This window comes from Diadema setosum, chromosome 21 (genome assembly GCF_964275005.1).
Source record: "Diadema setosum chromosome 21, eeDiaSeto1, whole genome shotgun sequence".
Classification (NCBI taxonomy): Eukaryota; Metazoa; Echinodermata; class Echinoidea; order Diadematoida; family Diadematidae; genus Diadema; species Diadema setosum.
In genome coordinates, this window is record NC_092705.1 from 16,930,524 (window position 1) to 16,945,223 (window position 14,700).

The following is a 14,700-nucleotide window of genomic DNA, read 5'->3' on the forward strand; positions in this document are numbered from 1 at the left end:
ACGGGTTTAATATCACACGGAAAACGAATGTCTTTAAAAATACCCCCCCCCCCAAAAAAAAAAAAAAAAATTCTTCCTGGAGTCAAAGCTGTCTGGACTCTTTTTTTATAATGGGCAATCGAAAATATTAAATTGCCTCTTCTACTGATACTTTCAGTCATGATTTGGTTTACGATAATATACGAATCACTGTATAAGATTTGTGAAATATGCTTTGTTGGCTACATTATCATCGGGCAAGATGAATGGATAGTGATTTGCTCCACCCAGAAAGATGGTGGAGAGAGTTAGAGTGAGAGATAGGATGGGAAGAATGAATGAGACAGAGAGAAAGTATTTACATTAGAGAGGAAGAGAATAGAGAAGAAGGGACAGATAAAGAGCGAAAGAAAGAAAGAAAGAAAGAAAGAAAGAACGCAAAATAATTTGCCTAAAGAGATAAAAAGAATGGAAGAGAGTGAGGGGAAAAATAAATAGAGCATTTGATTACTCATTTGTGTGTGTGTGTGTGTGTGTGTGTTGTGTGTGTGTGTGTTTTAACTCAAATGAATTAAATATTTTTGTTGGGTCCGCTCATTTCACAAATTCAGACAATAACATGACTAAGTGCATTGAAGAAACCAAGACAAGGACGTCGTTCAATGTTACTGTGATCCAATAATGTCAAAACTCAGCACACATTCATTCGGGGTTTTTTTTCGGTTTATGTTCCCGTTAATCTGGGAAAATCTGGGTTAATTTTGGAAAAAATGGCTCGCCATCATGGCATTTAGGGAGAAAGAATGTTTGGCCGATGGAACGAATCTTCACAAAACTGTGTCAACGACAATAGTAAACATTGTGTATCCGAAGTTCTCACGGTGATATGTTTGCGTTGAGAGATTTCAATCTTTTATTTGAATATTACAGAAGAGTGCATGATCAATCAAACGTTGTAACATAATCATTTTTATCAAGAGCGGGAGGAAAGAAAAATTGATGTCACGGCTGACGCGAACTGTGCAATGTGTTTACATAATGCATACATATCTTTCGTGTGTGTGTGTGTGTGGTGATGGGGGGGGGGGGGGTAAATCATATCTGAAATCTGTATTATGAATACTGTTCTCCTTTCGTTATAGGATGTATGATTGAAAGTGAAAGTCAGATATGTTGTAAATGGTATATGCAGCGATTGTCATATAGTTAAAATAAATACAAACCAGAATGTGCCAACATGGCCAATGTTTTGCTGCGTCGTGTACATGTATCCACTGCAGCAAAGTGGAATTGTATGTGCTCGTATAATAAGTATGTACACCTTTTATGCGCACGTACATGTATGTGAATTATGTGTATGTTTACATGTGTGGATGTTTCTATTTCGCTATAAAACGTGATTTTTGTGGCACAAATTGAGCAGCCAACAAAATGCGGCTCCTATACTTTGTAGAATTTGGAAGAAGAATCCATTCATATCTATTGAGGTGACGAACAGGATATGGCGTTACCAGGGAAACGACGGCTGACCACAATATTAATGACCTTCACAGTGTAACGGATATTAGACCACTGTGAGCAATTGTAGTGCATGGTGGTGAGTATTCCCATGAAACTTGACTTGATTGCTTCCCCTGACACTGTGATTATACTCCAGCACCAATACGGGGAATCTGCGAGGCCCAGCGGGTTGCCGCCCGGCGGGTTGCCGTACGGAGCAGGTTCAAAAAGCTTTGACATGTTGGACGGAAGTGGAAACTATTGCCGTACAGCCACATACAGCACAGACTATTTTCCCAATGTTCAACAGACTTTTTTTTTGAGGGGTGGGGGTTTATATGTAATCATTGGTGTCCTTTGAGTATATATATATATATATATATTTTAATTTTATGAATTGATCATGTATGTGAAGATAGGAAGACAGGAATTATATATATATGTATGTATGTATGTATGTATATACATGTATATATATATATATATATATATATATATATATATATATATATATATATATATATATATATATATATATTAATTTTATGAATTGATCATGTATGTGAAGATAGGAAGACAGGAATTATAGATGTATGTATGTATATATATAGATATAATGTAATATGTTACAAACTTATCATATTCCACTACCGTCTGCCCGTTATTCAAAATGACCACTTCTGTCTAGATTTGTTTCTTCTATTCATGGTCTATGCTGAAATTTTGTCGAGGTATACAACAACAAAATGCAGACACGTGTGTGACACGAAAAAGTTATGAAATCATAAAACCGTGTTCATTGACGTACAACTGTAGTTAGAATGAGAGGAAACCTTGGCTGTCATTTATGATTTCATTACGCGTGTAATGAATAATGTTAGAAAATATTATAACAGTACGCCGTCATCTCACAGTTTGACTAGAATGACGACCCCGAAAAGAAGGAATCACAGCGGGAAATACATTATCATGGTGTTATGAGTGAAGGTGTTAGATAAAACTCATGGTTCTGTCGTCTTTATTTTCCTGCAATTGCATATGGCATCATCCTCACGAGAAAAGGACACACTACAGAACCCATTTTTAAACTGCAACTGATGTTATGTTTGGCAGTAATTATACAGAAACCGTAGATTATGATGCCACCTACGGCTATAATAAACAGGTCAAATATAACTAAGTTACACTTCTTGTTTAATACTAAATTCATTATTTCATTACTAAACGGGACCTACAATCTTATCAAGTCATAAACAACAAACATAAATCAGAACAAGCAACATTGTACAACTGCATCGAATAAGGTTCGCCGATTTACAAGAGAATCATATATAGTCCCAAATATACCTATGTCAAGTTGCGCTGAACTGAGTAGGAAAGTTGCCTATTAGCCGAATTATCAAACACTGGAAAAGGGGGGGGGGGGAGAGACAATAAAATCACGAACGTGCTTTCGTTGGAAAAATGTGACAGGTTAGATGTAATGTCATCTCTGTCTACACGACGTATCTTCCTCTGATTGCAGGAGCGTGCTTTATCTCTGTAAACGTATTACAGTGCATGCATGGATACATTCAGTGACAGTCACAGCGCAAGCGATAACCAAATATGATTCTTTTTCTCTCTCTCTCTTTCTTTTCCTTTGGCGCATGACACACAGTAAAAAAAAAAAGTATTACTTCTCTTGCCTGTCGTCGGTCGTTGGCATAATTTCACAAAAGGAGTGGAGACGGTTTTGCCTCATGTATCGATTTTAAAGGATTTGACGGAGCATGTTGAAGTTCTGCGGTCGTCTCTCAGTCTCTTGATGAAAGAAAGATGACGAAAAGAAAAATGAAGGGAGAAAAGAAAATGCTGGAGCTTTGACTGATGTGGATATTACAATAGATCACTTTCTGTTCATGCCTGCCGCTGAACGAACCCAATGATTTACCTGATGGACTGACATTTAAAACCTTCTCTTTTGTTAAAGTTTTGACAATCAAGACCATTATCAGACCATTCGGATGAGATGCATCTGCAAGATAGTCATGTCTATTAGGAGGATTTTCTGAAAGCCCTTAATGCTTTATACTGTAACCATTCTTACTGTAAATATCGGGCATAAAATTAATGACTGCTGAAAACGCCTGGTGTTTACATTAAAGGAACATTTCGTGTTTTGTGTCTGACCATTATTGTTCATAAATTATGTGTTATAATATAGATAGAAGGCCTATAATTATATGAGGTGCATATTGGTATAATTGTGGTGCATTTTATAAACATACATCTCTTGATATTTTAACGAACTTGGCTGGATACGCCACTCGTATTTACGTCATAAATATTCCCTTATTCATAAACTGTAGATAAATATGTCATAGTTTATCCACACAATCATATTATAGCTTCTTTTTTTAAGCTAAAACGCACTCCGACCTTTTCTCCGATTTTGAATACTGCGACATTGAAATTGTTATGCTAATCATCTTTTTTTATTCTCCACCGATTTGATGCCTGTGTCTGACTACGACATGTTGTATACAAATTATATTTTTTGTTCTCTTGTTCGACGGACAATGTTGATGACAAGTAAACTAGTATGTTTGCCTACGCAGGCCTAATCGAAGTAATAAGTATTCAGATGTACCTGAAACGGATATTGCATTTCTTGTTATAATGTTCTATAATATTCATTAGAAAGGCGAGAATGACATACCATAAATGCCAGTTCATCATCTTGTCTTGTGTCTGCATCTAATTTGCTGAACATACGTTTACTGTCCAATTTAAGCTAGCTTCTCATATGCCAATAAGCTGACAAAAGAGACTTCTGAAAGCAATGATATCCATAGAAATGTCTCGGTAGAAACACATGCATGTCAAGCGGATCAAATCCTTATGACATTTTTCCTGGGATGGTGACATTAATTACGTCTGCGTCAAGTGAGGACTCCGGCACTGCGAATTGTGTAAAGCGCAGCTGTTGGATGAGCTCGGGAAGCCGCTGTAGCAGAGCAAACACAAAGAAGATCCGAGATTGTGTAGTCATGGTTACCTGGTCTGAAACAGCGCTTTCTGATAAAATTATTATCTTATCACATCAGTTTGCGTCTCATATAAAGTATATGGCAGTATTTGCAGTTTATTCACTTTTCATACTCCACAAATCATTTGAATAGGACCAAATCAAGTGATAAGATATCACATTATTGGGAAGACGAAGTCAAAGAGAATATAGAATCAAAAACTAAGAAGAGGGTTCCACTGGGAAGCTCTTAGCTTGTAAGATATAAACTCCCTAACGAGTAAAAAAGAGGTGAATAGGATATTACCATGTTAAAACCCATTAAATCAGCAAGTTTAGCAGATAAAGAAATAAAAACAAGCACTGTATAATTCATGTGCATCTCCCCCCAAAATATATTTTCATATTTTCATCTCCTTTTGGACTTGACAAACTCTACTGACAAATTGAATATATAATGTACCAGACGATGAGGAACCGAATTAATGGTAGATTTCAGGACTCTATTTGCAATGCCATTCTATAACTAAAAGCCTTATTAGCGTTCAAAGTTAATATTTCAAGTAATTTCTGCTTATCTGTTGAATTAACGGGAGTCTCGAGCTCAGTATCGCAAGTTTACCTTCCACGCGTTGTTGCATTACAGACTACGTTACCTATGCAGGAACAGAGCAAGGGGGGGGGGGGCTTGGGCCTCCAGGAGCCATGGTCTTCATTTACATATTCTATCACACATGAGTTTTTAATGCGTTTATAAGAAGTTTCCTAAATCCGAAAACGAAATAAGGTTCATTAATAGGGCCTGTGCCTTTTCATTTTAACGAACTTTATTTCATTTCCGAATTAACGAATGTAAAACAATGTGAAATTTGTGAGACAATGATCAAACAAGTAAGCAAGGGAAAAATGATTAATGAAAAATGTAACCTATCATGAATTACAGGGGTGCAAGGAAAGATGGAAGAAAAAACAATTTGTATCTCCCTACAGCACGCAATGCAAGGCTATGCTATGCTAAAAAAAAAATAAAATAAAAGAAAACATGCATGATAGATCAGCGCAGCTCTGAGTGTGCTCCAAAGAGATTAGGTGCTCGTTACCATTGCGCGCTATAATATGCGTATTATTTAAAGTTGCGCGCTACAGGAAAACCGCGCAAAGGAAACTCTGTGCAAATATCGCATACATACTGCTCTGTAACCCCGACGAACAGGAATTCAGTCTCGATTCAGAATTCAGAATTGTCTGAGGATCTATGAGTAAAACTCATGCGATTTCAGCCTGTCTTGTGGGTAAGTGTTGTACTCTCTTGCTTTCACTGAACTATTGGAACTGTTTGGTAACAGCAGAGAGTTCTGTTAGACAAAGTATAAAATGAGTGTTCCGTGAAAGAGGACCCATTGCTTGCAATGGAGAGGTTTTTATAACTTGGGTAAAGGAGACATACCCTGTATTTGTTTGTTTGTTTGTTTGTTTGTTTTTTTTTTTTTTTAAGATTCTACATTTCTAGGCATGATGGAGCCATCAAGTAGATGAAAATACAAACTAATATCTGATTATGTAATAGCACATCACAAAACCCAATTTCATTTTTATTAATGGTATCAGTCAGCAAAATGATTTAACTATACACAGCCCAGTCGCTGTATAAATAGCGGTCGGGCTGCAAATGATTATACATTTACTGCTGAATCATATAACAGACCATTATTATTATAGGAAGGTTGATGACTTGGCTGTTCTTGGGATGTAAGAAGAAAGATGATCGTCAGGTATACTGATCGTACGTAGATTATCATAGGGGTGACTATTCGAGTGTCTTGTTAAATGCTTTATTTTGTTCCTTTAGGCAGAATTTGAAAGGTGCAGAGAGATGCAACCTCGATTCCTCTTGTTTTGATTGCTTCAATAATTGAAGAGGTTTCTTCTGCAACATGTCTTAGTTTATAGTGTGAGAGCTTCATCAGGACCAGCATGATGAGTGGTCGTGTGTACGCCTTTGATGGTGATTCGCGCTTGGAGAGGAATGTGGATATCATCCACAAGCGTTATTCTGCTTGTGGATGAAATCCACTGCATATTAATTGCTTTTCCCCATTTTGTCATTTCTTTCTCGCACGAGAGGATCATTGTCTCGTTCTCTCTGGTCAGCTATATATCCTGCTCAAGTCCCTGCATAATGTATTGACTAAACCCTGGAGCATTATGTCTGTCGTCTTGCATGTCCTTGCCCTTTGAGGTTGCCCGGTGTAGATATAAAGAACACCGTGAGAAAGAAGTGGTTATTACCGTCAGCATAATAATATTGAACAGCTTTTATCTTGCCAACATGGAGATGAACGCATCACACTGCAGTAGAACCATATTGTTCTGCTTGTGTCGGTGAATGGGGAGGGGAGGGAATATAACGGAGGAGAGAATGCAGGGGCGGATCCAGGAATTCCGTAAAGGGGGGGGGGGGGCAAAAATATGTCTGGTGCCACTTCCAGGTTTAATCGACTGACAAGCAAAAAAACAACAACAACAACACACAAACAGAAAACAAAAAAGAACAAAAAACGCTTCAGCGCGAGGTTTCATCGGCTGACAAAGATGGTTTCTTTAAAAGATTTATAAAGGGGGAGCACGCGCCCCTTTTCATTTTTATTTTTATTTCTTTTATTAAAAAAAATAAAATAAGGGGGGGGGGGGCGCACCCGGTGCCCCCTCAACCCCCCCCCCCCCCCCCTTTGATCCACCACTGGAATGATTTTCTGTCTCGGAATCGAGGTTCAGTGTGTTGGCAACACAGTGTGCTCTCTGCAAACAGTGCTTGCAACATAACAATCATACGTCCCATCACTAATATTTGTTCCGATACATGTTTGGCGATGGCCGTTTTTCTGTCGGTGTCATCCTGACAACATGGCTGTTGATCGACGCTTCAACCATGACGCTGACCATAAGACGAGCAGTGGGTACAACGCATATAGCTGTACTCATGAGGTTGTAAAATTTGTTGGGTAAATATTTGACGGAGCAAGGAGAGGTATAGGCCTGCTGAAGACCGCAGTTTAAAACTCGTGCGACCAGTTGAGTCTATACCACCAAATATGACATGTTACAGGTTATTTGCACCAACATCATAATGGAGTACTTATAAGTGGCTTGGAAAGAAACAAAAGAATGACAATGATGATTGACATCCTTGCAGCACAAACGAAGATATAAGAAGACGGACATACAAAAAAAACACAATTGTTAACAACAACACAACGAAAAGAATAGATTCATGGGCCCATGGCAAGGTGAAAGAGACAATACTTGGTATTTGTTACTTGGTTGAGATCCTCCTGAATACTCCTACTGGAGTTTTAACTGGAGGTGCCGGAGGGTGGACGTTTAAACAATTATAACATCTCTTTAAATTTAACTGACAGTGACTATACAGACATAAGGACAAATGTATTTATAGAGATTACACATTATAGAGACTGAAAGGGTGTTAAGAAATGAAAATGCAGATGAAGAGACTGAGCAAAGACAAACTATGTTATAATGATTGATGGATTGTGGATAGATAAGAAAGACAGATCAATAGCAAAAGGAACCAGCAAAGAGCCACTAAAAGGTCACTTACAATGAAGTCATCTGTATTATCAGCAAATGATGATAGAAAATGAACATGCCTGCTTCCTGGAGTTGAACATTTTTAACCTGTGATTCATGGCGCGGATCGAAGCGCTATAGATATGCACAATCACACCCGGAGAGAGAATGAACAATATTACTTCATGTACATTTAACTCAGGGCATCGATCGATACTTTGATTGAGAGAAAGTGGGTTGCCCAAGGCAGGCGTTCCTCTCGCTTCTTAATTTCTCTTTCTTGCTTTCATATATGTTATTCTTTTTCATCTTTGTCTTTTGCGTTGCTTCCCATTGACTGAATCTGGAAATGTAAACACCCATCGTTTACTTTGAAGAATGATTATGAATGTACGGCTAGTACGCGCCCTTCGGCGCATTGACCAGGTCTATAGTGGCGGGTGAAAGGCGATCGAAGAGCAGGCTTGGCCGTGGAGGCCTGAGCGCTCTTTCCCAGACCTGAAGGCCGATGAAACAAGACATGACATTTTCGTTTACTTTTCCCCCACGCTGATCTCGCCCACAGCGCGGGGCGTACAAGGAGCTCGGTAAATATACACTTCATTCATCGGTACAAAAAAAAGTTTCGAACTTTTTTGCTTCCTTTTTATCACGTCTATTGAATGGTGGCTGTTGTTGACATTCGTATTCACTCTCTCTTCAAACAATGGTGTCAGCCTCGATCTATCCATGGATACACTTGCCATCATGTTATTTTCTATAACAACACAGTTGGAAAGTTAATGGACTGTCAATGGTGCAAGTTAATGCGCCTTCGTCTTCAAGTGCGTTGTATGTCACTTCGGTGGCAATGGTGTTATGGAGCCGCGACATTGTCCGTGACATTTTGAATGGCAGCCTTCCCAACTTGGCCAAATTACTGATGTGTCTCACAGGAGAGAAATAAGAGTCTTGGTCCAATGCTGTATGCTCTTCGTGCTATTTATCCGTCAGCTGCCAAAGCAAAACCAGAAGGTAATGTGATCGAATGCCTCATATATCTCTGTGACTGAGATGATATTAGGAGTACTAGTCACTACTAGTAATCCACGTTTTGGAAGAATTCTGCTCAAGTACGTTTCGTCATCATGTAGCTAGCACTCATAGTATCTCATTATGAATTTCTGTTTGAATAATCAAAATAAACTTTTCTACCATGTCTTGGGGGGGGGGGGGGAAGACCCTAAACAAAACAAACACATAAAAGGATACGTTGAAACTGTCTTTGCTATAGAACATGACAAGCGGTTTGGCAGGGATATGCATCAGAGACGCAATATACATATTGTAGTCCCTCTCGTCCCAAGCGTGCATACGTTGGCTTCATACATGATTTCAGACAATACCGAAAAATATCGATAGATTCAAATGAGCAGGCTGATTCCTTGCAGTTGAGTGATTCTCTGCAATGCTAATCCCCCATGGTCTCAAGCTCAATGTCACATGTTTAGCCAATTTGTACTAAGGATGATTTTTGACTCATCGCTTCTTCTGCCTCTTTTTGTTTTCGATGCACCATTTGCCCTGCTTCAGCTCTGCAATTACTACACACAAACATAACAATACTTGCTGGGGCAAGACAATCTAGTGATATGTATCTATGTGTCACTGGAATGGGTGCATCCAACGAGTTTGACACCCATGAATCATACAGCCCACGAATTATACAACCCACGAGTCATACTGTCATATTATAGCGCATGAATTCAAACAAGGTCCTCGAGACCGATACACGAAGCCGGCCGTATTGTATGTCGAACTCATGGGTTGTTTTTACCTAGTGTCGAACTCATTATGCCTTATGTTGCCAAGTGTCGAACTCATGGGCTATATGCCCCGTGGGCTCTAATAACTGCTGGGTTGTGGGATATGACTCGTGGGTGTCGGTCTCGTAAGATGACTCCACGAGATGGAACACAAAGACACCTTTGTATGAGATGAATACTAGCCGTGTCATTAGAGCAAGGAGAACGAAATGTTTTCCGATTTTCCTATTGGATAAGAGTTCCTCAAAATGAAAATAATCATTCACTGTATGAAGCTACATGAAAGGAGACAGGGTGAGGAATTCACTTTGTATGTATTTAAGCATGTATACTTATACTTATAGAATTTATAGGTCTCTCAATATCAAATGAAATGTAGGCTATAAAAGGTGTATCACAATTAAGTTATATAAAATTAGGTTAGCATACTAATGGTTAGACTTAGAATTCCGGTCTGGGACGAAGTATTCAGATTATAACGGTATCTGCCTCTTTTTTTTTTCCTGAAAAGTGACAAGTTTCAAGTTCTTCTGAAACACTGCTTTTTATGCTTTTAACGCATCCGTACTTATGCTCTTTAGTTGAAACAAACACCTAACGTCTACCGGTCCTTTGAGACTGTTGAAGGGGGTATTTCTCGCTGGCCCAGCCCAAGGGCAACATTCGTCGATATGCACGAGCCATTGTCTACGAGAATCGATCGCTTTGACAAAAACATGATGTAGGGTAATGGAGAATCGATATGAAGAACGTCGAGGGTCCAAGAACACAGTCTGTGCTCATTGCTTCTTTTGTCAAGCACAAAGGCGGCCAGGTGTACATACATGAATGCATCTAACAGCTCCTAGAGCCATTATCAAGCACCTTGATGATAGTGTGATATTATTGTATGAGACAGGGGATTAATGTATCTTTTCCGAGTATTTTTCCATTCCTTTTGAGATGACCATATCAAGAGAAGAGGTTAAGATGTCAAGTATCTCGTTGGGATATATTTTTTAACCAGTTTCAACTGGTTAAAATTCGCCCAAAAAAACAAAACAAAACAAAACAAAAACAAACACAAAACATAAAATCAGAGTGATTACTTAAAAACAAGCGTCAGTTGTAATAATTCATGTTACCGAAAGAAATTCAGTAAAAGATATTATTCCCAGAAAACTATCGAAAAGCGAACGACTATGTAGGCAAGAAATGGGTGCTATTGAATAACAGGAAAAAGAATATATCCACTTTAACTTTAATGGATCATTTTCGATATGTTTGTCACCTGCCAGTGCAGTTGTAAATTGGTTTAAAGTAAGCCAATGTTGTCATGTATGACGCTACTCATATCATAAGTTTATTGCACATAGCACTCAGTATTTAACCATGTTATTGTCTTTGAGGTGATCGGTATTTATTCGAGCAATAGTCTGATAGTTAAATCAACGGATGTATTAGTTTTTCATTCGTCTTGTCAATGTATGCAGGTGAACACAAGGCTGGAAATCATCGCGGGTAAACAACGTTGGTATACTGCATCTATATCCTACATGGCATCATGCTGGGTCGCTATGGCTACGAGGTGGATGACCGCGCCGCTCCTCTTGGTAGAGGAAGACACTGCATTGTGAAGCTCGCAACGTCGACTCGCCACGCCCCTCATCGAAAAGTGGCCATTAAAATCGTGAATGGCACCCCTACTGCTGCCAAGGAGGCCGAGATCCTCTTCAGACTAAATCACGAAAACGTGGTAGAGATTTTTGATTATTTCGTTCACAATGACCTTTCTTACATCGTTCTTGCTTTGGCTGAGAACGGGAATCTTCGCACGTTCGTCAGACAGCGAGCTCGTCTTGGGCAAGCTCTGGTGAGAAAGTTTCTTCGGCAGGTCTTCGACGCAGTGACTTATTTACATGATACGGCCGCGGTGGCGCACTGCGACTTAAAGAGCGAAAACATCCTCGTGGATGCTGACGAGGATTTAAAGGTATCAGATTTCGGACTGGCAGTCGAGCTCGGGCACAGATCGTCCAAGGAATGCGATTCTCAGGATACTCTCGACAAACCGTCAGGAACACCTACCGGGTCTTCGAACGACCTCATTAACTGCCATAAAAACGTATCATCGTGCGCAGACAGCGGTACGATTTTGCTGGGAGGATCACCCTCTTACGCCGCCCCAGAAATCTTGGATGGATGTCCAGCCGTTGACCTGCGAGCCGCTGATGTTTGGTCCGCCGGAGTCATCGCATTCTACATATTGACGACATACCTTCCATTTGGTTGCCATGGCAACAAGAACATTCGGGAAGCAATGGGAAGACCGCTTCGCTGGCCACGCCCTCTACGGCAAATCACAAAGGCGAGTAGAACATTCGTGCAGTCTGTACTGGTCGTTGAACCAAGCCAGCGACCGACCGCAAGGGAAGCGTTCGGCTTGATCTAGGTTTGACAGCTCAAGTTTGGCAAACAATTCCGCAGCGGAACATGGAAGAAGAGGAGGTGGATGGGACGAGTTAATGCACACCAAATCTAACAAGAGTTATATTTCATTAGTATCAGTGTTGTCGCTCGATAAGTCTCGGACTAGTTACTAGTAACGGAGGTACACGTATATGCAGAAACTTTCATCTTTCATGACGATGTTCGCCCTTTCATCTGTCATGCACTTATCACTTGTCTTCATAAGGAGAGGGGGGTTTAACTGTCCTGCCCATCTGCCAAACCCATCTACCACTTCTTAGCTCCATTCTTTTTTATGGTCACCCCTCCCTCTCAAAAAAAAAAAAAAAAAAAAAACACAAACACAAACACACACACACACACACACACACACAAAAATTACCTACCAAGCAGGGACTCTCCTTTTCAAGGTATATACGTGTGGAGAAAGAAAGGGTGAAAAGAGGAGAGAGAGGGAGGGAGAAAGAGAGAATAGATTGGAAGAGACAAAAGGTGGGTAGGATGAAGTGGAAGAGGAAGTAAGTAATCAGAAGACAGAACAAACTGAAGGCTCTTCAGAAGACGAAATGCATGGGGTTAAATCTAAACTCAGCACGGTCTGAAATTTCATGTCGCATTCTTGCCCCTGCTTCTGATGCACTTTTGTTTTTCAATAGGCAAGAACATGACGTTAAATTTGCGCTTTCATAGTCACGAGCTTTCAGAACGATACCTATTACAATGCAATGACATAATGTAATATCACTTGTTGACATCTCAAGTTGCACGAGATTTACTTCTAGGGAGAGGAAATGGTTATCTCAAACAAATAAACTAACAACAAATCAACGGTCGTGATTTGGTGTGTGTGTGTGTGTGTGTGTGTGTGTGTGTGTGTGTGTGTGTGTGTGTGTGTGTGTGTGTGTGTTTATGTCTATGGACATCTGGTACTTTGTTATGCTGAATAGTTGTTTTTGCGCATCCACGAAGCAAAAGTGAGTAAAAATTTATTCCATCACGGCAGTGAGCGTGATGTGACATGTTGATGATGACATGAAGCGGGGTGGATATCCCATGTGTGTGGATAACTTTGTCTCGCTTCTCGCAGCTCTGCTCGGGACCTGCACCTCACAATACCACTAGCATTGTACCCTGACAAGTTTCCTACAGTATGGAGCGAGAGAAAGCAGGTGAAAAGCTCTGTTAAAACTCATTAGCGAAATGGACTTTTCCCCCCACACACACTCCTGAAAACTCTTAGAGTGCCAAAATATTATTATCATCATAGTGTACTAAGTAACTATTACGTGTGTAGACTCTTTAGCAGCACTGCTCCTTAGCGAACATTAGCGCCCCCTTGTGCTTCGATTTGGGTGAATTGTCACAGTCGGCGAAGGGTTCCGATCAAGTAACAGTTTTCGATTGTTGTAAACGGTTTTTCTTGTCGCAGAGAAATTTTGAACATGTTCAAAACTTCTTTTTCTTTGAAAATTTCTTTTTGTCGCAGAGAAGTTGCGGCAAGAAAACTGTTTGCAAAGTGAATTGCAATTGTTTACGATTTTGCTACAATTCCCTAAAATTCGCTACGCTAGCACACATTCGCCGCTCAGTGAGATACCGTCTAACGTTTCGTCAGGGTTCGTAAACAGTTGCGATGAAATTTGCAAACAGTTTTCATTGTCGCTAAACAGGTTTTCTTATCGCAATTTGTGTCGAAGAAACTATGAACATCTGTTGAATATGACGTCTTTGCGACAAGGAAAATTGTTTTGTGGCTATGAAAAATGTTTGCGAACCCTGACGGAACGTAAAATTCGCTTTAAGTCACTGAGTTCGCAAACATTCACCACTCAGTTAGGTACAGTACCCCTTTGAAGGTTTCCTCAAAATCGCATGCGCGTAACAAAATTATGGAACTTTCAAGTCGTGCATGTTTTCATCAAAAGTAATATCAGCGTGAAAATATCATGCGTTGAAGTGATGATGTCATTAACTGACAAATCCCCGACCCTGGGAAAAGGTCGATAATCTAACAACTTTGACCCCATTTCCTTAAAAACGTTGCTATGCAACTGCAACACACTCACACACACACCCACACACACACAAACACAATACCATACACACAAAATGGATGAAAGTTTTCGTTTAGTTTCACATCATGCCCCTGATGTAAAATTTGTAAGACTTGTATGAAGGTCAATGAGTCTTTTAAAGCTATACATCATACTGTCACTACAGGTATTTCCGTTTTATGGGAGTATGTGACACGTTATTCATAACTTTTCTTGTTTACAGTTGACGTTTTGACGAAAAGTTTACACTCTACCATATCTGCTTTATAGCTCTTGAACATGAACAACTTGGACGTTGGATACCACAATATTATGA

At 39.7% G+C, this 14,700-nt stretch overlaps 1 protein-coding gene across 1 annotated transcript; it reads left to right on the forward strand.

Annotated features, from left to right (window-relative positions):
- The first annotated feature begins 5,667 nt into the window (after window positions 1-5,667).
- Window positions 5,668-12,708, forward strand: LOC140244532 (uncharacterized). The gene is made up of 2 exons (XM_072324158.1): window positions 5,668-5,781; window positions 11,355-12,708. Exon 2 carries the CDS (start codon window positions 11,426-11,428, stop codon window positions 12,311-12,313), a length of 888 nt encoding a protein of 295 aa, XP_072180259.1. The 5' UTR covers window positions 5,668-5,781; window positions 11,355-11,425; the 3' UTR covers window positions 12,314-12,708.
- The last annotated feature ends 1,992 nt before the right edge of the window (window positions 12,709-14,700 follow it).